Below are 24515 nucleotides of genomic sequence, written 5' to 3' on the forward strand. Positions count from 1 at the left end.
TTGGTGCTTTCCATTTGGACTCATTTTTGCCGCTACATAGTGAACCATGATCAACAGATAAAATGCAGCAGTGCAATTCTCATGTCATATCAATTAATCAATTACTGTTTCCCATGTCCTTTTAGAGAGAACTTTATTCCTTAGTTGTCTGTATTAGACTATTAGTGTTTTTTATTGATAAAAGTATCCCCGCATCCAAGTTCCCAACAAGTCCTGAACTCCATTTGAGGTCGTTTCTAAATAGAAAAATTAAGTCATTAGCTGTATTGACAATTATAGTTCAAATAGAGGTAGTGTACAATTAAATAAATCTGCCAAATTTGCTTCAGATTCAAGCAAGACGCCAAGTTAGAAAAGAAATTTCACCTAAATACCTCTTATCTCTGCACTCATAAATATAATTTTAATATCCATGAAAGTGACATAACTTACCAATACACCATTGACAACCACCTGAAAAAATGACCGATAGGTTAGTTATCTTGTTAGCTAGTTTCCACAACCACCCCATTGACAGTTTTACCCAGTTAATAATCAAAAGAATCCGTAACTTACTTACAACCAAAATTGGTTGTTTCAATATTTGGTTGACTAATGAGGCAGAATTGAATCCTTGTCCTGATGAATGAAGATCTTACAAGGGGTTTACAGGGACATATTTCTCAGGTTACGGGAGATCCCTTAGCCAAGAACAAAGGGATAAGCCTAAACAGAGGACTAGTATAGCAAGAAACTTAAGGCCTAACAAACATTGCCTATACTCAACAAATCAAATTCAATGGAGTTAATTTCATTTTTCTAAAACAAGGAACACATGAATGAAAATATGTCAAGAAAATCTAATATTACAAAACACAAAGAGACATCATGATTAGTTTACACATTCCCTGCAGCAATTTCTCCAAATATCACAAATATCATTTCAACACAGCCCCCTGAGTCTCTCCCCCACCGTTCTCATACACAGCAGCATTAAGATGAGGTAAAACCAACAAGAAATTAGGCAGTCTATGTGGGACAAGGCAAAATCAGTAAGGAGCGTAGTAATACCCAGCCGGAGCTCCCATTCCATTGACTGGTGGCATTCCATAAGGCATCATGGGCATTGGGCCAGCAGCATAGTATCCGGCTCCGGTCATCTTGGCCAAACTAGCTTGACCTTGCATCCCCTCCTTGGCATACTGCTGCCATACCTGCTGTTCCTGCACAAGTAAATGCTGTTTCTTCTCCATATCAGCCATTTGCACATAAGATGGGGGCGGAATGCTTAACGATGCAGCAAATGGGTCCTGATTAACTGTCTGGACTGTTCCATCCGGGGCTGGGAGAGCCAATACAGGCGTGGCACACTTCCCCGGCCCTGGCAATGCCACACTGCTGGCACTCCCGCCGCTCAATTGGGCAGTACTGGCATGCTGCCTCACCATTCCTGAATCATACATTCCATTCAACAGCAACGGATCCATCCCACCACCCATTGCTGCTTTCTGCTTCGACAAATTGCTGGCCGTCTCGACCAATGCCAATTCCCAATCAGCCTTTCCAGGTTCAGCAGCTGGAGTCTGCCAAGCTGAGGTCACTTCCTGCTGTCCATTAGATGGGAATGCTTCCCATGACCCATTTGCACCTTTCGCCGGACCAGCAAACAAAGCCAATGCAAACCTATTCCCCTGATCATCTGCACTAACCGTCTCCTCTCTCAAATTCACCAAGTCTTCAATGACTTCCTGCTTAGGAGGCTCGGGCTCCGGCTCCGGGGGAGGTGGAGGAGTGTAATTTTCAGGCGGAGGCAATGCCTTTATCTCATTCATACTCTGTACTGGCTCCTCCTCCTGAGGCACAGGCGGAAGCTCCGGTTTTCTCTCTGGACTTTTGGGTCTCTTGGCCCTATCCCTCACAAACTCCTCCAATGTCTCCAAAAGCTTACCAGTAATCCTCTGCACATCCGGATACTCCGAAGATCTAGCCACACCCGTGTCCTTACACCAATTATAAAACGCAACAAGCTCATCAATCTGCTTAGCCGCACTAGCATAAGCATCAAAAGTCTTAACACAGTCCGGGTACTCCATGTCGAAAAACTTATCAAGCAAAACAGCCAAAACCTCGCAGATATCAGCATACAACTGGAAACTCTCTTTCACCACAGGATACAAAGCAATCAAAATCATACGGCTATTCTTCGCCAAACCCGTCGGCCGGCACGACAAGAACCGATCCAATAGCCTCTGTAAATGACCCATCTTCCCAAATATCCGTTCAGGCTTCATATCCCTCAATGGGGTCACAACCACAGAGCCCCTCTTATCCTGACCCACCTCGCTCACATCTCCGAAAGACCGTGTCCGCCTCATCCCGCCGTAGCTCCCATACCCACTACCATCGCCGCTGCGGCCGCCGCCGCCGCCGCCGTAATCGTACTCGTAAGGCCTCGACGGCGGCGGAGACCGGAAATTATCTCTGCCGCCGTCGTATGGAACAACAGCAGTAGAAGTAGAAGTAGAAGAAGTAGAGGCTTTCCGATCGAAAAGCACCATCTCGAGTCGCTGATCCAAATACATAGCGTAGGTTCGAACAAAAGCGGAGTGGTCCCATGAGCTCGAATGAGCTTCGTCTCTGAAATCCGACATGTTCAAGAGCCTCGCACCTCGCCTCGTCGCGTAGAGAATCTCTTCCTGGAACACGGGGTCGCCCTCGTTCAGCAAGCGGTGGACTAGAATGAGGGCCTTGAGAGCCACGATCCAGTCCCGCGTCTTGCCGAGACGCTTGGACACGGCGGACACGCAGGCGTGGACGTATCCGCGCGAATAAGAGGTGAGGCTGATTATGGACCGGATGTACTTCTCGTCGGCCGGGTCGTCGTCGTGGCTCGTGGCTTTCACGATTGCAACCTCGAGGTCCGGAGCCATGTTGCTCGCTACTTTGGCCAGCCCGATGCTGGTTTGGTCCTTCACAGCCCCGATCGCTTTCCGTATCGTACTCGGCGCCATCTCTACCAAAACCACACTTTCTTCTTCTTCTTCTTCTTCTTCTTCAGACACAAACTATAAACCAAGTTTAGTTGAGTTAATTCACATTAAACAAAAATAATAATAATACTTGGTCAACGAAAAACATACGCAAATACAAGCATTAATTATATAAAAAAAAAATGGATATACCGTGGGTTTTTATCTAAATTTCAGATCTGAGGCGAGGGGACTCCGATCTGTCAAAAACGACGTCGGATCCGGTGACTGTTTCGGACAGTGTCGTATTTGGAAGAAGAAAAATATCTGAGCGATGTTTTCTCCTTCGTTTTCTCGCTTTTTATTTTTTGGGTTTTGGGTTTTTCTAGATTCTTGCTTTTTTATCTCTCTCTCTTCTCTCTCTGTGGTTGTCTGTTGGGACTTGGTAATAAGAGAGGGAGAGAGGGAGAGGGGCACGAGAACCGGGTGAGCGGAAAAAAGTAGGTTGGAGGGGGATTTTAATTAAAAGAGCGGGGGGGTTGGAGTGCGCTTACGTGGCGTGACTTGCTCCCGTTGGATTTGATCTGGGATTGGTGGTATTCGGTATTTACGGAAATGTACAGAAATGCAAGAGCTGTGCCGCGTCAGTGCGTTTTTCGAAAGAAATGAAGCATGTGTACAGTATTTCCTAATTCTACTACTACTACTACAGTATAGAGACCATATAGAGACAGATAGAGAGAGAGATATCACCAGATCTAGCTTATTTTATTCGCATACCACGCGAATGGCCTACGGTGATTGAGACTTTTTACGTTTTTTTGTTTTTTATTTTTTTATTTTTCTGGTTTCATGGATGCACACGTGGAAGGCGAATAAGGGTATTTTTTGAAAAAATGTTTAAAAATTTACTCACGTGACAAGTCGCGTGAAGAAGTAAGAGCAATGGGTAAAAATTTACTTGCAAATTTGCGGTAAAAATTGTAATTCCGGCGTTATAGCCAGGCTTTTGGGAAGGAAAATCCGAGTCATGGAAAATGGAAATGGGAAAGTACAAAGTTATTTGGTCAACTCTTCAAATGGGTTTGTTCTTTTTCCCCTTTCGGTCCGTGGACTACGGGTATTGTAAAAATGGACTCTGGGTAATGTCGGTGCCAGACTTGGAATTTTTTTAAGGGAGGGAGGGAGGCATCGAGTTGATTATGGAGCTGGAGCAAGGGTGTCAATTATTATTATTTTTTTGATGAATGCATGGGTGTCAATTATTATTATTATTGAAATGTCTTTCATTGCTATGTTTGGGATTTGCCCAATAATTATCTTCACACCGTTGCTAATGTTTGGACACTTCAAGAAGCTGCCTCTTCTAAGTGCTACTATTTTAAAAAAAAATTAGTGCTAATATTTAAGTTGGTATGAATAAATTAGTACACATGTAATTCTTTTTCAAAGATGCTTAGTACATTACTGCTTAAATTTGAATTTATTGCTTGTCTTCTTTTGATATTCACGAAAGGGTAGTAGAAGGAGAGCTGTTTTACTAGAAATTTTGGTATTCATCAAGTACATACAACATATGATACGACTACGCACTAGACAACAGTGAGTTGGGAAACTGCAAACATGTTTTTTTGTCCCAAATGGATTTTTTTTCCCCTTTTTCCCTCTCACCGGATAATTCAGTGGCAGCATCACCTTATGGCTAGGGTGGTCCTAGGACCACCCACCCACCTGGAAAAAAAAAAAAATATATATATATATATAATAATTTAAAATTTTATATTTATTTATCTTTAAAAAAAATTGGGATCACTTCCAATTTTCTTTTTGCCAATAATATTAAAATTTGATCCATAATTTGAGCAACTTAACAATATATTGGAATCTTTCAAGCAAAAAGGAAAAACTTAAAAAAAAATTGAACTAAAATTTGAAAAAAAAAATTATAATAAAACTAATACAAGCTTGGCAGTGGTTTGATTCCTTCGGCTAAGCACACTGCCCAATACAACACAATTTTTAACATTTTATTATTTTTATTACAGTATTAATTTTCCTCACCAGACATATATTACTTACTTATCATTTTTAATTATTTTTTCTTATTTATTCTTAACCACACGCGTCTTCTATCTCCTCGATTTTTACACTTCATACTTTTAAATTTTATCACATCTTCATCTACACTTTTATATCTATGTTTTGCCTTCTTCCTTGTTTATAACTTCTGTGTCTTCAACCAGTACCAGTGCAGCAGTGTATCTTCTCAAGTTTTGAGTTTCAAATTTCTTAATACGATTATTTTTTACCTATACAGGTACCTTTGTTCATTTTATTTCTTTCCCTTTTTTTTTTCCTTTTGAGGTTTTTTGGTTTACAGAATGCAAATTTGTTTTGGTTTTAAGAGCATTTTTTTTTTAAGCACAAACTTCATACCTGCCAAATCTTGAATTTCAGCCGGTATTTACTGAAACACTCGAAATAGACCGGAATTATCCGAAATTTTTTCCGAAGTGAAATAGGGTGGGTTACTATTCCGCTTTGTTTACCAGCATGGTATTTTCCAGTCATTACGGCCGGAACAAAATGAAATTAATAACATTAAATCAAACCTAATTACCTAAAGGCTAAAAAGAAATAAGATTGTGTAATTTATACTTTCTAAGGAACACCCTGAATAAAATTCCTAGAGCCACCACTGACGGGATTAGTTCAGTAGTGTAGTTAATTATTTTGCTACCACGAGAAAGGGAGTGACGATATTGTAATACATATATCTTCAAATTTGTTTCATATTAAGATGGTTATAATGAACCAATTATAAAATGGTGAATCTCTCAAGAGCATTGGTAAAAATACCTAAACTACCTCTATTTTTACCGGTGCTTTTTTTTTTTTTTCTCAACTATGATAAAATAAAATAAATTCAGGAAGTATTATGCATCTCAACCCGGAATTAGGTTTTGGACATTTTCCTTGATTATAAATTTATAACTCCCATTTTCATTTAAAGGTTTTGTTAATATATCGTTAATGGAGGGACTAATTTCTTTTTAGAAATATAGTTCTAGCCTTCTAGCCCTAGGCCCTTCCTAACTTATTCCCATAAATGGTGGTCGTGGAATCCAAATAGCACTCGATCCTGGGCCCAAGCTAGAACTTCGCCTTTCGGTCGAGCTCATAATGTTTTGAGATGCAGGCTCGTTGTCTTTCGAGTGGCCACTTTGTCAAATAGACCTTGAGTCATGCAAACATGGAGGGCTAACTCAGTTATGCCAATGCGGCTTGGTTGGATGATCTTCTTTCAATCTTTTGGAATTATAATTATAAGTGTTGGGGGACAACCCTACAGTCTAAAAGCAAAATGCAAAATTGTCTAAAGACCTTAGTGGATCTCAATTACCGTCCATGACTATCAATCTTAAGGGCCCATATAAATTGCTTAGGGGTCCGGTTAAGGCACACATTAAGTTATTTATTTTTGGAAACATTTTCTCAAAAATTGAAAAAGGTGTCAATATTTTTTCAATTCTCAAAAAAAAATTTTTAAAAATAATTAATTATTTTGTGCTCTTAGAGCACACATTAGCAAAATTCATTGCTTATTTCAATAACTGATCTTTATGTCTTGTCTCTTCGGTTTGCCTTTTAAACTCTTCGAGTTGCTACCTTGACATGCATCTTTTCAGTCAACCAAAAAGGACACCTAGTTGGGAGGCTTACTTCTAAGCGTCAAACTAGCTAGTAGGTCTACTATAAGGTTTCACACCCAAAAAAAAAAAAAAAAAATCCTTAAGCTCTACAAATATGAAATACCCCCTTAGCAAAAAAGAGGAGGGGAAAAAAAAACTATATGCACTATATTTCTTCCATTGGTTTTTTAATTTAACTATTGGAGCTTCCTTGGCCACCCCCTTGGGTGGTCGTGATTGATTTGAGGTCTTCTTATTTATCAGGTGATTGACTTTGTGTGAAGGTTCATCACATGCTATTTTCGAAGTATAAGTTCTTAATGCGGTTCCATTATGTCACCCAAATTTCTCCCAATTACTTATAAATGCTCTAAATGGATTTTTTTTTTTTTTTTTTTTAAAGTGCCCCACTAGACTCCCCTAATCATTGCTCTTCACATTCATCTTCATTTTTTATTGTAAGTGGGATTAAGAAATAAAGAAAAAAAGGGGTAGATGAAATAAATGGATACGACTAATGGTTTAAATGTTGAACCATTGAAAAAAGTGAAAGGTTCAAGTTTTGAGGTGGGCTAAAAATTCAACTGGATGTGAAATGGTGATGGCATCATAATGAATTAAAATACAAAAATAGATTAAATTTATATAAATAAATAAATAAATTGATTGAAAGATATCTAAAGAAATTTAAACACTTTTCAAATATATCTTCACACTTATATAAAGCTATTAGAAAACAATAAGGCATAAACAAGTATAATAAATATTGTATTTATTAATCCTTAAAGTTAAAAAAGAAAAAAAGAAAAGAAAAAAAAGAATAAGAAGAAGCTGAATATAAAGCAAGGTCATTGTCAAAATAAACTTATAATTCCTAATTGACATATAGCAAAAATACACAAATTCAACGGTATTAACATATTGAGGGAGATGATAACCATGTAATAAATAACATAACCAAAAGCTATCTATCTATAATATTATTATATTATAAAAGTTGAATCCCAAAATTAGTTGATATTCACACAACGATAGCATATGTACTTTTACTAAAGCACATAACCTTGACATGGGAAAAAATTAGCAAATGTCATTTTTGAGCAAAAATTGTAGCGTTTTGCTCTCTTTTCTAAACTAATTAGGGAAATGCCCCTCTTTTATAACTCGATTTGAGATAAATCGAGTTTAAAAAAAAAAAAAAAAATCTAGAGCCCTATAGCGGCATTTTAAGAGCCTATAGTACGTTTTAAGGACTTATAGAGGCGTTTTGTAATTCAACCTCCATGAAGTCGAGTTATAGGCAATTTTTTTTTTTTAATTTTTTTTTTACTTATAAGAGCATCCGTAGCAGAAGTTCTAAAAATTATGTCATTTTACCACACCAGAAACCTACTTTATTATTTTACCACATCATTTTACAACATCTCATTTATCAGATGTTTTATAATTCAATTCTATACATTAAAATAATATTTGCTACACATTAAAATAATATTTATTACAACTCAACAACACAATCAACACATTAAAAATTTTACCACATGCATTCCGTACCGTGGCAAATTTGCCACGGTACTGTTCAATGTTGCAAAAAAAATACAATATTCCACATCTGCTAAATGGCCTCAAATTGGGTTTGGTGTGGGATATGTGCCAAATATTTAGCATTTGGCACATATCCCACATCTACTGTGGGTGCTCTAACTCGATTTCATGGAGGTTGAGTTATAAAACGCTACTATAGGTCCTTAAAATGTCACTAGAGGCTGCTTAAAAACGCCGCTATAGGGCCTAACTTGATTTATTTCAAATCGAGTTTCAAAAGAGGGGTATGTCCCTAATTAGTTTGAAAAAGGAGAAAAAACGCTACATAATTTGTGCGAAATTAGCATTTGCCTATTTTCTTCCCTTACATGTAACGAAATAGTCATTAATTGCAAGGTACTGATATAGACTAATAACACTATGTAGCAAGTTTCAATTTGTTTAAGTGATACATGTCAGCTAATTATGTCAGATGACATGTTATTCAATGGCACAATAATTGTAGAGACTTTTCTTTTTTTGGAGGTCAATAATTGTAGAGACTTAATGACTAATAAAGTAATAATTGAAAAGAAAAAATAAATACTCTCTTTTTGTATGAAAAAAAAAATACTCTTAATATTAAAATGTGTATAATACGTTTACGTGTCATTCATTAAGGCTGGTTGTCATTTCAAATTCTCAGCATAACCCCAAAAACCTCCAATTACACATTCCGTTCTTCACTTAAATGTAATTTCATTTATTATTTTGTTATTTCACTTATAGAGTTGAAAGTTGAAACTGCATCACGTCTAGAATTGGGAAAGACTCAAGAATCATCTTTGCACATCACAATATTTGCTTACGTTTATATCTGATTGTCCCTTAAAGTTTTTTGTTTTTTTGAGAAATCAATTGTCCCTTAAAGTTTAGAGTCATCCGGATTGTTGACAATATTTGAATGGAATCATCTCTATCTCTAAGAGGGCGTTTGGTTTGTTTAATGTTACATTATGTAATTTTACATTAATGAAATTTCAATATAAGAATATAATATTACATTGTTTAGGAAGATAATGAGATTAAGGCGATCTGATATCTTTTGTAATCTTAGATTATGGTAATGTTATAAAAAATAAAGTGAATAAAAAAATTTTAATGCCTAATCAAGGGCACATCACAGAAAATCAAATGCTTCCTAATTGTATTATATTCTTACTCTTACTCAAATTGTTGGATGAATTATTGAAATACCTGATTCATGTTCTACACCACCAAAAGCCATTAAAATAGGTTTAGACTTTAATTGAGATGAAGCGAGGTAATACCTGACAGGATCTGAGTTTTTGGGCTACAAGGAAGGTAAGCTTTAATTTTTTTTTTTTTTTTTTGAGGGGGTAATTTATTTCTCTTTGTCTAACGTTGTAGATAATATTAATATATTATTAGAATTTATATTTTTAATTTAATGGGGTCTTCAGTCTTCTGTTTGTCTACAAGAAGTATTGCACTAATTCTCTTTATTTTGTTGAATTTTATAAACAATGTGTAGAAAGATAAAGAGGCAAGGATGCAAAATAAATCCAAAAGCAACAAATTGCTACGCACATTCTTCAATATATTCAAGTCCAACAACAATGTCAATTTAAGCAAATAAGAAAGCAGAGAAGATACAACAGGTACTTTTTTCCTTTCACTATGAATACGTATAAAATTGAATTATTCCATAATATCTAAAATTAACTTATTCATCAAATAAATAAATAAATAAATAACTTGCTTTATTTATTTTAAACAGAAAAGTTACTACAATTTGAATTTAGAAGAGAGATCTCAACAATGTTAGAAATACAACCAGTACCAGAACATTTATGTTGCTACTTATTTGGCAATAAATACAACATATATTGTATTATTAGTAGCTAAAGTTACGTAATCATGTTTATGCAGATAATATACCAAACAATTCAGCTATAATTTCTTATGTAGGGTCTATTTTTGTGGCCCAAGCCCAAAAGGTTTGGATTATGAGCCCAATGAACCCAGAACAATGAATTTGTAGAGAATGGGTGAAAGAGCTAGGCTGATTGTGGACTAAACAATAGTTAACTATGGTGTACAAGAAGGAACTAATATAAAAAACACACTTCAAAGCTTTTCAATTTGATGTCCGAAGAGGAATATTATTGAATGAAAAATCAATACAACTCTCCAAAAACCCCCCTTTCCTCCTCCAGAGGTTTTTCTTTTATATAAGATCCTTTCTCACCATCTTCATCGTCCACTTGTTCTTCATCTAAGTGTCCACTTGAGTATGTGTCGCGTCAGATCTCTTCCTTAGCTTTCTGTGAGTGGTAGTAGCTGGATTGACACTGTTCAGGGGTCTTCTCCATATTAATGCGGCCAGAAAAGCAAATTCAGTGCATTTAATGTGGTGGTGGTAGCTTTTCCTTTTAGATATTTCTCCGTTCTTCTTATCTCTAGGCATATCCAGAGCTTATCCAAATCGCTGAAGTCATTAGTAAGATTATTCGAACCCCCTAGATATTTGCTTGACCAAGAATCTTTACATCCGAGGAGAATGATCTTTTCGGACACTGGTGCTCTCTTCGGACTGATCCCCTTCACTTCCAGGTATCTTTCTTTCATGCGGACTCCTTCTCAACAATTTTCGCCTCTTTGGACACACAGAAACCTTCAAATGGGGTCTTGGGCTCAATACATAAGTTTGAGTTTCCACCCCCCACATCCTATAACGAAGAAGGTTTTAGCAACCAAAAAAAGCAAAGTCTTCATCTTAGTAATAAATAAATAAACATATTTTTACATTAATCATATTTTTTATTAATTGTTTAAACATTAGGTGTCAATCTAAAACTCTACATTATTATAATACAGGAAAATAATATGAACCATGGAACTTGGGCAGCCATCATACAAATGCCCATATTGTGCTGCATTAGAACGTGTATGAAAAGAAATGCATCATAGAAATCCAAGATCCTCAAACCTCAATTTGCTGCCCAAGAGTAAAGTTTTAAAAAAGAAAAATGATATGTCTACAACATTTTTACAACAAATCTTAAGTGACAAGTTGTTACTGGTTGTTATTATTGGGGCAAAAAAGTAATCTTAGTGTTAGTTTTGAACCAATAACAACTAACCATTTGTGATTTGTTGTAAAAATGTTGTAGACGTAGCATCTCTCTTTCAAAAATGTATTTAATTAAGAAGATAATGTGTTATTTCTTTGAGCTTAATGTAACCTACATCAGTTTCTATTATAAGTGGAATATAAAACCATGACCACTTACTACCTGCTACCCATATTCAATGTTTTCAAATAGGCATGAACTGCTCAAGTAGTTTGACTATTACTAATTTTGTAAATGAATGTAAGTTAAAGAGGTTTAAAGCATGTGCTGTGTATCCAAGAGTTAGGCCTTTTTGAATATACATCACTGTAAGTTTCTTTAAAAAATCTTCTCCCCTCTCCCCGTGTGTGTGTGTTAAAATATTTAGTATTCTAAAAAAAAAAAAATTGAAAAGTATGTGGTCTTACTAAAATTTAAAATTTAATTAGTGTATACAAGTATTGTATCTATTTATTTCAACTTAAGACAATAAGATATGAATTTTAAATGGTTTATGTGGGTACCTAGGATGTACGGATCTTCGGGCCAAGGGCCTTTTTGCCTTGTAGCCTTTTACACCGCATCCTCGGCATGTCCTTCAACGTCCTAGGACGTCCTCGGACGGTTTCGCAACGTCCTAGGCATGCATGGCAACGTCCTAGGCATGCTTGGCAACGTCCTCGGACGATGTCCTAGGAGTCCCACATTGAAGGAAAACCCCCCCACTTGCTGCCTTATAAACTGTGAAGCGAAGGGAGTAGTGTACCATCAGTTTAGTTATTTGAATAACTATAAACCGATGGTACACTACTCCCTTCGCTTCACAGCTTATAAGGCAGCAAGTGGGGGGGTTTTCCTTCGATGTGGGACTCTTAGGACACCGTCCAAGGACGTTGCCATGCATGCCTAGGACGTTGCGAAGCCGTCTGAGGACGTCCTAGGACGTTGAAGGACATGCCGAGGATGCGGTGTAAAAGGCTACAAGGCAAAAAGGCCCTTGGCCCGAAGATCTGTACATCCTAGGTACCCACAGTTTATATTCAAATATAATTTATAACGTAAGAAATTTTATATTGTAAAGTGAAATTTTATTCGTTTTTAAACAGTTTTATCTAATGTTTAAAAAAATTAAAAAATTGTGTCTATGTGAAAGTAAAAAATATTTTTTTTTGTTAAATTATTACGTGAATTGCACGGGTCAATGACTAGTAAATACTGTATAATAGTTAAAATCAAAGTAATACGAAAGTTCATTTATTTTATTGGTAATATTGTATTAATTGGAAATTTTTAAACTTGGCCTTCATCTTCCAATATATTTAATTTTTTTAATGTTAAATAAGGACAAATCTTTTCAATTTTAAATAGACATAGTTATTATATTCAATGTAAGAAAAATATATGGTTTCATGGTTGGCATTCAAGACATTAAATGGGAGATTTCAAATTTGTTTTTGATAAGTTGATAGTTGGGGTGGGGGATTTGAATTCTAGATATTTTGTTTTTTTTTTTTTGAGAAGGAAGATGTTTTTGTTACAAACACTAAAATGTACAAATCAGTTGAGCTATAGGCTCTTGGCAGATATTTCATTTAAGAATTGAAACGCTATAGTGCTTATTTGATCCAAAATATTTCACATCTCAAACTGGGTTTAACCATGTGCATTTAAATAACTAGCTAGTCTAATAAACAATCCAGACAATTTCTATCCGTTGCACAATTGTTTAGATTTTTAAGTATAAAGAATTTTCTTGGTTGCCTATTCAACGTTAACCAAGTTGGATTGTACAATCCAATTCGGTTTTAACAACTTTATAAAAGACTTGAATATAATAATAAATAAATAAAAAAAACTCACATTCATTGGTCACATAACTTATCCATCACTAAACAAGAGTTGCATGAGCATGACTCATTTTAAACATGTAAGTCACAATATGATGACATCAAACTAAATTGGATATCAAAACTTGAATAATTAACTAATGATTGTGAGGGAAAAAATGGCAACAACAATTGTAATTTGTAGGTTTGTGGGGCAAAAACAAACGCAAAGCCCAAAAGAAAAATATTGGGCTTTGGGGAAAAGTCCACTACAATTAATTTGTAAAGATGGGTACAACAGACCAACACATGAGCTCCTGAACCAAAGGGCTGAAGTCAAAGAAAAATATCCAGATGAAAAGAAAATAAAACTAACAAGAAAGATGGAAGTCAAAAGATTATATTGATGTCTCCTTGGTATGCCAAGGGAGCTTGTTATAGTTTAGGGTTACAAGTTTTGAGTTATTTCACTTTAATCTCTAGGTCTTAACCCCTGTTCACTGGGATCTCTCCCCCTTTTATAGTAACTACCCTTTCATCCTGACCCTCCACCTAGAGGGTGATTGATTTCCCTCAAATACATGTCCCATCTCACCTTGGGAGGAAGTGTTGAGTTAGCTATAGGTAGTCCAAGCACTATTTAGGTGTCATTTAACTATTAATGTTTTTGGCCTGGTTGGTGCAGTGCATTCAATGCGGAGGCGATGGGTGCTTCCATGACAAGTTTCCCACTCTCTCTCCTTTCATACTGGCCACGGTTGCCTCCCTCAGCTCATGCCTCCAAGCTAGAGGCGGGGCTCCTCTTGCTTATTTTGAGATGGTCACATCCGAGGTGGTTGCCTTCCTCGGGTTGTTTAAGGGCCCTCATTTAAAACCTTCTTTCAAGCTACACTAGGTTTTCCCTCATGGTGACTGCTAGACTCATACATTCTTCGGCCATGGTCTAGTAGGGTTGTTGTCCTCGGACCTCCCACAATAGGTATTGTAATTTTTTATTCAAAAAGTTATCAATGCTATTAATATAATAGAGATAATAGGGCGACACCATATTAATCTTTTTATTTATTTTCATATATTTAATCGGTTATTATTATTATTTTTTTTTTATCAAAAGATGGCGAACTTAAAACTAATAATATAAATTCTCTCTTTAGCAAATATATCTTTATACCCGAATCCACCCCATTTAATATATGGGGGTTTTTTTTAACCCCTAAACCCGCCCCGTCAGGCCCCCATAGACCCCATCCTATCATGCTTGGTCCAAAATCACAAACACAAACCTTAACACAAACACAAACACAAAAATTTCAGATTTATGATTTTCCCTTTCAAAATCACAAACACAAATACAAAAATCCTAACACAAACACAAAAATTTCAAATTTATGATTTTTCTTTCAAAATCACAAACACAGGAATCACAAAAAAGAAGAAGAGAAGAACATAAAATTGAGAAACAGGAATGGCAATGAACCCAACAAAAAAAATGGTGGAGAACGAATCCAAATCACTGAGAGTGAATTACGGTGAGTCGGTGATAGAGGGGGAGTTGGCGTTGACAGTGAGGTGAAGACGTAGGGAGGAAGGAGAGTGAGAGCGATTGAAGGGGGCGGCGATGAGGCCATGTGGTTGTGTTGGTTGGTGAGAGTGACTGAGATTGAGAGAAGGTGGCAGCTCAGAGAACTAAGATTGAGAGAATAAGATAGGATATTAGGGTTTGGAAGTGTGAGATAGTCCCCTATTGTCCCACGAGTTGGGTAAAACCTGCCCCATTAGGGTTAGGTCTAGCTAGGTACTCGCAGGCTGGGTACTTTTTGCCATCCTTAATAGTATTTGACTATTCATATTTATTTAAATGGTTTTATATTATAAGTAATTTTACCTCTTTTTTTTAGAGAGAGTTTCAACTTATAGCGTCCGCTCCTGATAATAATTATTTATTATCAGACTAAGACATCAATCAGTTTTTTGTGTAGGCGAAAATTGAATTTTAGATCTCTTATACAACCATCAGAGACTTTACCAGCTGAGCTAATTGGAACCCACAAGTAATTTTACCTATGCATATGAAAATGAGTGAAATTTCATCACAATTTGGCATAAGTTATACAATATACATGAAGTAAGGGACAAGAACAGTAAACATAAAACTGAGAGTATGCATCTATTATATATTTCTTTTCTTTTCTTTTGAGAATGAATCTATTATATATTTCAAGTGGTCTACTCTTTTATATTGCGGAAAGATACAAGTAATAGTTTTTGTATTAAATAGTTAGATTACATATTCTATATGTTCTTAATATGCATGCCAATTTTCATATCAATCAGATAGTATTTACTATTTGATCCATAAACTCATCTTTTATGCATTATTTTAAACCACAAAAATTTGAATTTTAACAATTGATTAATGACATGGCTATTAATTTTTGATCACCTCGAAATTTTGCAAGCAAGAATATACGAAGATAATGTAATCTTTTTTTTTTGAGAAACAAGATAATGTAATCTAATGGTGGATTTATCAATATTTGCATCAAACTAAAAAATACTGAGTGGTGTAACATTACTTAGAGTTATACTAGGTATAACTTGAACTCAACCCATATAATTATATATCCTTGGTAGGTCTGTTGGGTTTAGGAGATATTGAAGCAGTGAAATATATAATTGGAGGATTTATGTGACATTAAGCGCTGAATTAATATGCTGTTGAAGGCTACATAAAAGGCCGAAACTATATATAAATACAGGGGGAATGTATTGCAGACTTGCGGTATATTTTGGCCGGCACATTTCTCAATTTATTTACATTCCCAACGGCATATAGTTATTGCAAGGGATGTCAAAATAGGTGGGCAGAAAAATATAGAAAACCCGAATAGCAAATGAGAATAATAATAGAATTGCATTGGATATCATAAGATCGCGTGGCCTAATGGATAAGGCGCTCGCCTCCGGAGCGGGAGATTGTGGGTTCGAGTCCCATCGTGATCGACCGTTTTTCGATAAATTTTGCCATTTATTTTGTGTCAGCAACAGAGGAAAAACTCGAAAATGGAAACTGAAATACCAAAAAACAAAAAGTTTTGTTGAGAGTGGGATTTGAACCCACGCCCTTTCGGACCAGAACCTTAATCTGGCGCCTTAGACCAACTCGGCCATCTCAACGTTTGGTGTTGTGTTTTTGTAATTATAATTATTAATTTAGCAATTGACAAATTTGTCAAGACTAAGGTGTAAGGACCAGAAATTTTTTTTTTTAGTCATGTCCTGAAACTGGTTTGGTTGAAAGCAAGATATTCAATATTAAAAATTAAGAACAATTTAAACTGATTCTTTTGTGGAAAGTTTCATTCCCATGCAGTTTCAATTGTCTTATTTTGTCATGCCATCCACTGATAGAAAAAGAAGGAATATATACTGAAGAACAATACTATGAAACTAAGATGCTGACTTCATAACCCATTTCAATAGTTGACAATCTAGTTTTCCCATCCAATTTACATCAGGTTTCATATCAAGTAGATGGCCTTCCTTGATCACAACCATCATACCTTGTTAGAAAGCTTTTGGATCATTAAAGAGGAACCCTTTTTTTTTTTTTAAAAGACAGGGAAAATGATTCTTGAAAACGAAAAAAGCACGCAAAGCCAACATGTAGCTTTTTTAAACAGCATCAATTGGGACCATGTTAATGGAATTATCCCTTGCTTGGTGAGTTTGTGTGTACTTGCATGTGTCCGGATTTATCCTTGATCCACCATAAGTAGAATATGGATGAGATTATCAAAAAACCAGCTGCACTTCCAACTGCTATTCCAACAAGTTTTCCTACGCGCTTCTTGTCCCGTTTGGCAGAAAAGCCAGCATTAGAGGCTAAGGAAGCAATTGAGTTTAGGAACAAATAAGCAACACCTTAAAATAATTGACTTAGAAAAAAATGCAATTGTAAGTAATAAATAACAGGAAAAAATATAAATAACCTTGATAAACGTGGACTGCTGATACCAACGGTCCATATGTGCTCTGAAATGGGATGCAGCAAGTGCCTTTTCCAGCCCAGAAGAAGTGGATCTCAATGATTGTTTTTGTTACATTCGCCTCGAATGTTTTGATCAAGGCTCTTTTGGATCCTCCAGCTTCTTTCTGAATGTTGAAGTCTTGGACAACTCTCTCACCCTTTAGCCAATTGCAGCATTAGAACATATTGACAAAAGCTATAAAACAAGGCTACAAGCACAGGAAAATATGTGCCTTGAAGTTATTTTCCTAATTTTTTTTTATTGGTAAGTTATAAGCTCACCCTCCATCCCATTAGAATGGAGGGGGGAAGTGCCATTTTAGCTAGAGTTAATTGGCTAAGTTCTTTTCCTGTAATAATAGCTCTGTATCAATTAAAATGAAAAACACAAGGGTCAATGGGTCATTGGCAGTTTATGCAGAAACACATATCAGATAACTATTTGGAACAGAAAAATTAAATGTGGTTATTCTGTTGATATTGTGTAATGCAGAAGTTTTACAGGTGATCTGAATATTAGTTGTAAAGTTATCAAATTTTCCTTAAAGTATTGAGTTTCCATATGTCAAATCAGTTTGCATATTCTTTACCTAGAAATGGTGTCTATGACTTTAATGTTTTTCCTATAGTTAAAAAAAGGGATAATACCAGATTTTTCTGTTCCAAAGGAGTAGAACCAAGTTAAATGTACATTACAGGATTAAGTATTCAAACAATCTTTTTACCACAATTTTGTTGGTTCCAACTTTGTGATATTCAAAGTAAAGGGAGTGTTTGCCTTTGCAATTAAATTTTTTCCACTGTACCTGAATGTAAATATCAAATAATCGCCTCCCGAGACCTTTCCAGGATTGAGAATCATCCATTGTTATCTCTGCAAAGTGAAGCTCAACATTGTACTTTCCATTCTCCAAACCGAGGCCATAGTACCTCAGTGAGCTTGGTGAAATCCTTGCTGTTTTATATAGTTCGGAATCTAAAGTATTGGTTATTTGGGTTTCAGTCGTTACTATATATTGAGGTCCATTTGGATTGGAAATGAAGTTTCCAGTGTTGCTTACTGCCCACTGATCGTTAGAGTTTGTGTACAGTGAAGCAGCTCCCAGTCTTTCAGAATCATTATCAAATTTGATGCCAGATGAAGATGTTTGTTCCAAGCCTCCGCATTTAATAGAGAATGAAGCTGCAACAGAATTATGTTTTCCAAAATTATAGAACAACTTGAGCTAGAAAGTAAAAAAATTTCTAAACTTCTGGAAAACTATTTACATTTTTTTCCCGTTTGCATTCCTTTTTACTAGGTTAGCTCCTAAAGTTTAATTTTTAAGTTCAGAACTTCCATGTCTGATTACTACATAGAAATTTGAAGGAGAGGGTACTTGTTCATTTCATTTCATTCCAGTTTCCAATAAAGATACAGAAGTTGGAAGTCACTAGAAGCTTTCAGAAACTTATCATTATTCCTAGAAAGTGAGCTATTTCTCATTCTTCAATGGTTGTTTATGACAAAAATAGGGAAGTACCTAGAGTACACAATCCAGCACTATAAAGCATAGTATATATTGAAGCCTAAATTTAAACATGGAATACTCTTTAAATCACAGCAAAGCCCCTCGGACCAGCCATGCCCAATTTGAATTAATGCTCTGTATTTTTTTAACTACTTAAAAACCATGTGCTACTTAATACTCTGGACAGCAGAATGTCTTAATGTTCTAAATCTCGAATGCTGATCTAATATTTCTAATTAAAGTCTTCTTGTAACATTTGATTCTTTTGTCAAAGTTGTAACGTATCCAAGTGGTTTACATGATGGCCAAATCAGTGTAAATGAGGAAAGAACACAAATTGTACTCACAGGCTTGAACTTGGTTAGTGCACTCGTTTTGGAGGCATTGCAGCATCCCAATTGCCTTCCTACATCAATGACCATTAAAATGTTCAGAAAAGTTTACCTTGGAATCATAAGTTTACTAGGAAGACATTCATATACACAACCCCTGGATCAGTAAATATTCTGTTTTTGTTCATAACTGAAGAATTTTGATTGCTATTTGAAGGCTTGAAGCATGAAGCAACAAGAAAAAAGGGAGTATAATGAGTCCAATTATGGCTAATACACATGAAAACAGTAATAGAATCTCAAACCATTGAAATTACAATCCACTTGTTACCAAGGTTCTAATAATGGTTTCTTTTAAGCTCCTATTTTTGGGTATGGAATGAATTGTCAGAAGTCAGAACTATGCACTTTATTCACTTGTTCTAGTTTTGCATTTTGGTTAGAAGATGCAGATCTTTATACAAAAGATACAAACATTCTGTTTCTGGAAATGATATTGATTTGTTAACTTGATCAGGAAAAACAATAATGGCATAAGAATGGAAGCTCCAGTTGGTGTATAATACTAACTTATAACACCAAAAACAAAACCTCACCTGTCCAGTAAACTATTTGCATTGATGGATGTCCCGAGAACATTCCTGAATACAAAAAGGTAGTTATTTCTTGCAATATGATGCCACGAGATAATTCAATGACAAGACAAAACTTTCAAACAGCATTTTATCAATGTTCCATAGTGTATCATCATATAGTCTTAAGAAATAAAAAAGGATAGATAAACTTACATTGAAAATCCTACTTTTGTGAAATTTGGAGGTAAATTTCCGGAGATGGGATTGAAAGAGACATCTCTGCCCAGAAAACCAGAATATTGTACAACTTAGTGTTACAAACTGGTGACTAGAATTAAGAATTTTACAGCAGGTATAGAAGCATAACATGCTTTTTCTTACGGTTATATAATTTCACATTCTACAGATTTGAAAGATCTTTGAAGGCTAGAGAAAGACATATTTTTCTTACAACAAGACTCTGGCTTAGCAAGAGCACTGCATTGATGTTGTAGATTGTACTCTTTCTAGACCAGTCAATAATATCAGTTATTGACTATTTTGAGAAACAGTAACTCAAGACTTCATGAAAGAAATTTTAAAATATTCAAAAAGAAACTCAGTTAGCACTTAACAGTGACTTAATAAGGCATCAAAACCAGAATTAAAAGACACCACATTAGTGATATTGGCAGTGAGAGCAATATCTAAGTTGAAGGTTGCACTTACAATGCGATGAGGTCAGGACTTATGATATTTGAAGGCAGATCTCCACTCAAGTTGTTGTTTCCAAGATATCTGAGACATATAAAGAGATTATTTTTAAAGGAAATTCTTAATAAACAATATAGAATGGCATTGATAGATTAATGTATCCACCCCCCACCCCCCCAAAGTTCCTTTCTGATCATATGATCAAACAAAGAATCTTTTGTGAAAGTGAACGCATTTTTATTTCAAATAAACAAAGCCTGTGATATGTTTGAATGGGTCACATATAAGAATGTTGAGTGAATCCATTCTGCCTGATTTAAATCATTCTGTTTTGTCATTCTAGTAAAGGTTAGAAAATGATTATTGGCCCATTTGGAGTGGGTAATGAATGACATCATCATGTACTAATATACTTCTTAATGTTGTCAAATGAGTGATGCTTTCTGAAGTACTGCAGATATGGATATAAGATAGGAAACAGAAAGATAATTGAACCAACTACAATAGTGATCAAGATTTTCTAATGGAGAGAATTTCAATATATTTTCACATTGTCAGATATATGTATGAGAGAAAAAATTGAAACTGTAACACATTCAATCATGCAATTCCTGTTGGATTGATAATGCCTTAATTATAATGTTGAATGCAAAGAGTCGAGTTTAATTTACTTACAAATTTTGCAATAAAGAAAAATTTTGGAATGAGTTTGGTATTTGGCCTGTCAAATTGTTGAAGCTTAAGTCCCTGTCATTGTGATTTCATTTCCATAATAGGAGGTAAAAATCAGCAACAGTCCTTCAGAGAAAAAATCACATAAAATTTATATAGAAATGGGGAAACCATTATTATTTCATAAAAAAGAACAAAGAAACATACACAAGTGAATGATTCTAATCATATGAACAAACATATGTCGAGGTTACTTACAGGTATTGCAACTTAGCAAATGTGCCAATCCGCTCTGGAATTTCACCAGACACTCGGCAGTTTCTCAGAGCTCTACGAAAAAGTTGAGAAAGTTAATAAGATATTTATGAAAAAAGAAAAGAACAAAGTTCCTGTTAGAAAGATCTAAAACATAGAGCATCTTACAGTATGGACAAACTTGTTTGGTTCTCCAAGAAATCAAGAGTAGAGTCCACCTTACTAAGATCACCAATTCTCCTATTTAGGAACACAAGCAAATCAGAAATTCCAATTTTGTACCATAAAAAAAATCCCAAATGAGCCAAAAAAAGCATAAACATGAATAAAACCACAAGACAATCTGGCAGCAAGTGATAATTAATTATATGTAACATGATCTGATAAGCGATATGTGGCATTCCTATCTAAAAAACAGTACAAAGCGGAATGAAAGATTAAGCTCTCTAGCAAACACTATATTCAAAATCAGCTATTTTTAGCAGATGAAAATTAAGGTGTTTCTTTATCCTTCCCCCCTCCTATTTAATCTTTGTTTGTTGAGGGCTTGTCCATACTACATACTCAATATTTTTGTGATTAGGCTGTCTGCCTCATCACTTATTTACTCCCACCTCAAAACTACAAGTGATGTGACATGGAAGTCAGGAAATGCTTGTAAAGGGGGAGAACAATTTAATGGCAACGGTTAGCACTGCAAAAGACAGAAAAATATAGAAGCTAATGTTCTTGAGGCCTTACAGGTTCACTAGCTTTGTTAGAGCACCAAAACTTCTTGGGATTGGGCCTTCAAGTGATGTACCTTGAAGTCGACTGTAAAAGATAAAGTGCGTCAGTCAACATTTTATATGTTAAATACCTTAATGTAAAGAAGAAACCTCAAATTAATTTTGAAATTATAGTAATGCAAAGGAAATCGATGCACACAGGTCTATCAGTTCTGTAAGAGTCCCAAAAAATTCTGGAAGCATTCCAGTAAAGACATTATCAGATGCCCATCTGAACAAGAATAGATCAATCCATAAATGAATTTACAATTAACATAATCAAACTCTTCCATATTTCAAAAGCACTGTATACCGATCTATAAAAAAGAGATATATAAGTACAGAGTTTGAAGGGCTTTTAAGTTTGCAAGTTCTTGTGGTATTGGTCCACTCACTCCACTGCTATCAATGTACCTGAAACAATAGGCAAAGAATGAGACTGCATAGCTAATAAAAAAAAGTCACTTCAAGTTTGACAAGTATGTATAAAACTTACAGCTGCTGTAAGGAGGTCAACATTCCAAGCTGCGTGGGTAATGTTCCATTGAAATTGTTTGAGCTAAAACTTCTGTAACATATGAGAAACTTTTACAATTAATGTAAGTTCTAATAAATGGATTCAGAAAAGGGTTAAAAAAAAGAAATCATAAATAAAGGGAAAAAAGAAAAACTAAAAAGGCATATGAAAACTGCATATATGTACATACAGGGAAATCAACTTGTTTAAATTGCCAAGCTCTGGAGGCACTGGACCTGTCAGATTGTTTATGCCTAGGCTACTGTTCAATCAGTCAGCATAAAAAAAATATTAATACACCTAAAATAATAAGAACATTGTAAATTGATACAAATAAGAAGTTTAGCAGCTACAGGTATTGCATCTTTGATAGTTGTCCAATTTCAGCTGGTAAGGGCCCACTCAGTACATTTTGACCCAGATTCCTGCATCATTATGCAAGATTACAATCTTAATCACATCAAAGCAACAAAAGGCACTTAAAGCTTAAGAATTTAATCCCTCACAAGTCCATTAGCTCCTTTAGCTGAAATAGTTCTTGGGGTATTTCACCAAAAATGTCTAAAGCATATATCTTCCTGCATCAAATTGAAAATTGGAAAAATTCCTTAGCACAACAATATATGTAACAGTTTAAAATTGATGATGGAGAACTAACAGGTGGGTGATGTGGCAGGTGTTGCCAGTGCAGTCACAAGCCACGCGGGGATTCGCATTATCAGGAGCCCATGAGGCATTCTGGCTACAAGGGTCTGTGGTACTGGTAAGATTCAATTTTCCACTCAAGTTCCAATGAATTATAATTTTCTTGAGAGCAGCCACTGACCAACAAAAGGTGTAGTTAGAATTAAAAAAACCTTAAATAAGTATAAATGATATTCAACTTCTACAAGTTTCTGGATTTTTAAACAGCTAAGAGAACCTTCATTAGGATCAGTTGTCTGTTGTGCACACACAAACTGAAAAGCCCAAAAAAGAAGAAAACTTAGAAAAGAGATTCTGCATAACTCCATTACTGAGAAGCACCAGCAAACAACACACGCACACACATGACCAGACACAAACACGCACAAATATAAACGCAAAAGAGTGAGAGAGGACAAAGCAAGGCCGGCTGCAAATTGAAATTGATAAAACTCCAACCAAGGACCAATTCTCTCTCTCTCTCACATATATAAAAAACAAGAAGAAAAACTGAACCTTGAAATTCAATTTCGTATCATAATAAATTTTTCTTCTGAATTTTCATGGACTGTATGGAAGTGGGACCAAATATTGGTATAAAAACTGCATAAAATATTTTCTACCTTTGACTGTTTCATTGCGCGCCAAGCGTAAACTACCAGTACTGTTTTGACATTTTATATCGCCTACTTAACTTGACATTGACACCAACACAACGACCTTTCATCCTCCAGGTGGACCCACTTGAGATATCAGCTGATTAACACACCCATTTCAAATGTTGCTGCAACTCATTAGACTAATCTCCGTATTTAAATCCAGCTGAGCTTGCCATTCCTTGAAGTTTGAACTTAAAGAGTGAGAAACTTGTAGTTGAACCAATAACCCTTTGGACCCGGTAAACTGTAGTTTGACCAAACCAAGGTTAATTGATAAATTAAGTAATTGATCCAAATGTTTAAGCTCTCTCTTAATAAGTGGACCCATGATGTGGAATTTTTAAGACCACCTGCTTTGATATAATGCATGGGGAAATAGTAAATTTAATCAAGTAACAATTATTTGTAATTTTGAATCATTAATTTCTAACAGTTTACAAATGGGCTAGTGATTGACATTAAGTTGTCCTGGATAAGAACTAGCTAGCTAAGCTTAGTTGCAATCAAAACTCGGGTCCTTTTGCCCAGCCAAATAGTAAAAAAGAAAAGGATTGGGTACTCAAAGAAAAGGATGTAACAGAAATAGCCAAGCAATAGATACAAAATTATAGATAAAGAGAGCGTTAGTAATTTTTTTTCTTCTTTAATATATTACTTTCTCCATTAATTCTAATGTGAACAGCATCTAAGAAT

General features: G+C 35.4%; 2 protein-coding genes and 2 non-coding genes across 6 annotated transcripts; 1 reads left to right on the forward strand and 3 right to left on the reverse strand.

Annotated features, from left to right (window-relative positions):
* Positions 1 to 769: 769 nt before the first annotated feature.
* Positions 770 to 3486, reverse strand: LOC111986608 (putative clathrin assembly protein At2g25430). 2 transcript variants are annotated; one of them, XM_024018278.2, is made up of 2 exons: positions 3162 to 3486; positions 770 to 3031 (listed from the first exon to the last, which is right to left on the reverse strand). In XM_024018278.2, the coding sequence occupies exon 2, from the start codon at positions 2988 to 2990 to the stop codon at positions 1029 to 1031; it is 1962 nt and encodes a 653-aa protein (XP_023874046.1). In that variant the 5' UTR covers positions 2991 to 3031; positions 3162 to 3486; the 3' UTR covers positions 770 to 1028. The 2 variants fall into 2 exon arrangements, with proteins under 2 accessions (XP_023874046.1, XP_023874044.1); XM_024018276.2 differs by having other exon boundaries at positions 770 to 3044; positions 3162 to 3484.
* Positions 3487 to 16057: 12571 nt separating this feature from the next.
* Positions 16058 to 16130, forward strand: TRNAR-CCG (transfer RNA arginine (anticodon CCG)). Its single transcript has one exon. It is a non-coding gene; the product is annotated as a tRNA-Arg (tRNA).
* A 93-nt stretch (positions 16131 to 16223) lies between these two features.
* On the reverse strand, positions 16224 to 16304 carry TRNAL-AAG (transfer RNA leucine (anticodon AAG)). The gene has a single exon. It is a non-coding gene; the product is annotated as a tRNA-Leu (tRNA).
* Positions 16305 to 16572: 268 nt separating this feature from the next.
* Positions 16573 to 23719, reverse strand: LOC111986605 (probable LRR receptor-like serine/threonine-protein kinase At1g56130). 2 transcript variants are annotated; one of them, XM_024018273.2, is made up of 19 exons: positions 23402 to 23719; positions 23138 to 23300; positions 22986 to 23057; positions 22833 to 22904; positions 22670 to 22741; positions 22459 to 22530; positions 22305 to 22376; positions 22123 to 22194; positions 21937 to 22008; positions 21364 to 21435; positions 21199 to 21270; positions 20944 to 21015; positions 20284 to 20352; positions 19789 to 19854; positions 19597 to 19641; positions 19016 to 19074; positions 17964 to 18340; positions 17120 to 17315; positions 16573 to 17012 (listed from the first exon to the last, which is right to left on the reverse strand). In XM_024018273.2, exons 1-19 carry the CDS (start codon positions 23490 to 23492, stop codon positions 16837 to 16839), a joined length of 1962 nt encoding a protein of 653 aa, XP_023874041.2. In that variant the 5' UTR covers positions 23493 to 23719; the 3' UTR covers positions 16573 to 16836. The 2 variants fall into 2 exon arrangements, with proteins under 2 accessions (XP_023874041.2, XP_065617305.1); XM_065761233.1 differs by lacking the exon at positions 22123 to 22194.
* Positions 23720 to 24515: the final 796 nt, after the last annotated feature.

The sequence above is a fragment of the Quercus suber genome, unplaced genomic scaffold (genome assembly GCF_002906115.3).
Source record: "Quercus suber isolate HL8 unplaced genomic scaffold, Cork oak 2.0 scaffold_402, whole genome shotgun sequence".
NCBI classification, from domain to species: domain Eukaryota; kingdom Viridiplantae; phylum Streptophyta; class Magnoliopsida; order Fagales; family Fagaceae; genus Quercus; species Quercus suber.

What these genes read in the sequence shown, in the direction of transcription:
- LOC111986608 (XM_024018278.2), bottom strand. Translation starts at nt 2,990, where the DNA reads ATGGCGCCGAGTACGATACGGAAAGCGATCGGGGCTGTGAAGGACCAA.
- LOC111986605 (XM_024018273.2), bottom strand. Translation starts at nt 23,492, where the DNA reads ATGGAGTTATGCAGAATCTCTTTTCTAAGTTTTCTTCTTTTTTGGGCT. An exon ending in TTGACCTCCTTACAGCAGCT is followed by an intron (nt 22,377 to 22,458) that starts GTAAGTTTTATA and finishes CTATTGTTTCAG; the next exon opens with GTACATTGATAGCAGTGGAG. An exon ending in CAAACAAGTTTGTCCATACT is followed by an intron (nt 21,271 to 21,363) that starts GTAAGATGCTCT and finishes ACTTTTTCGTAG; the next exon opens with AGCTCTGAGAAACTGCCGAG.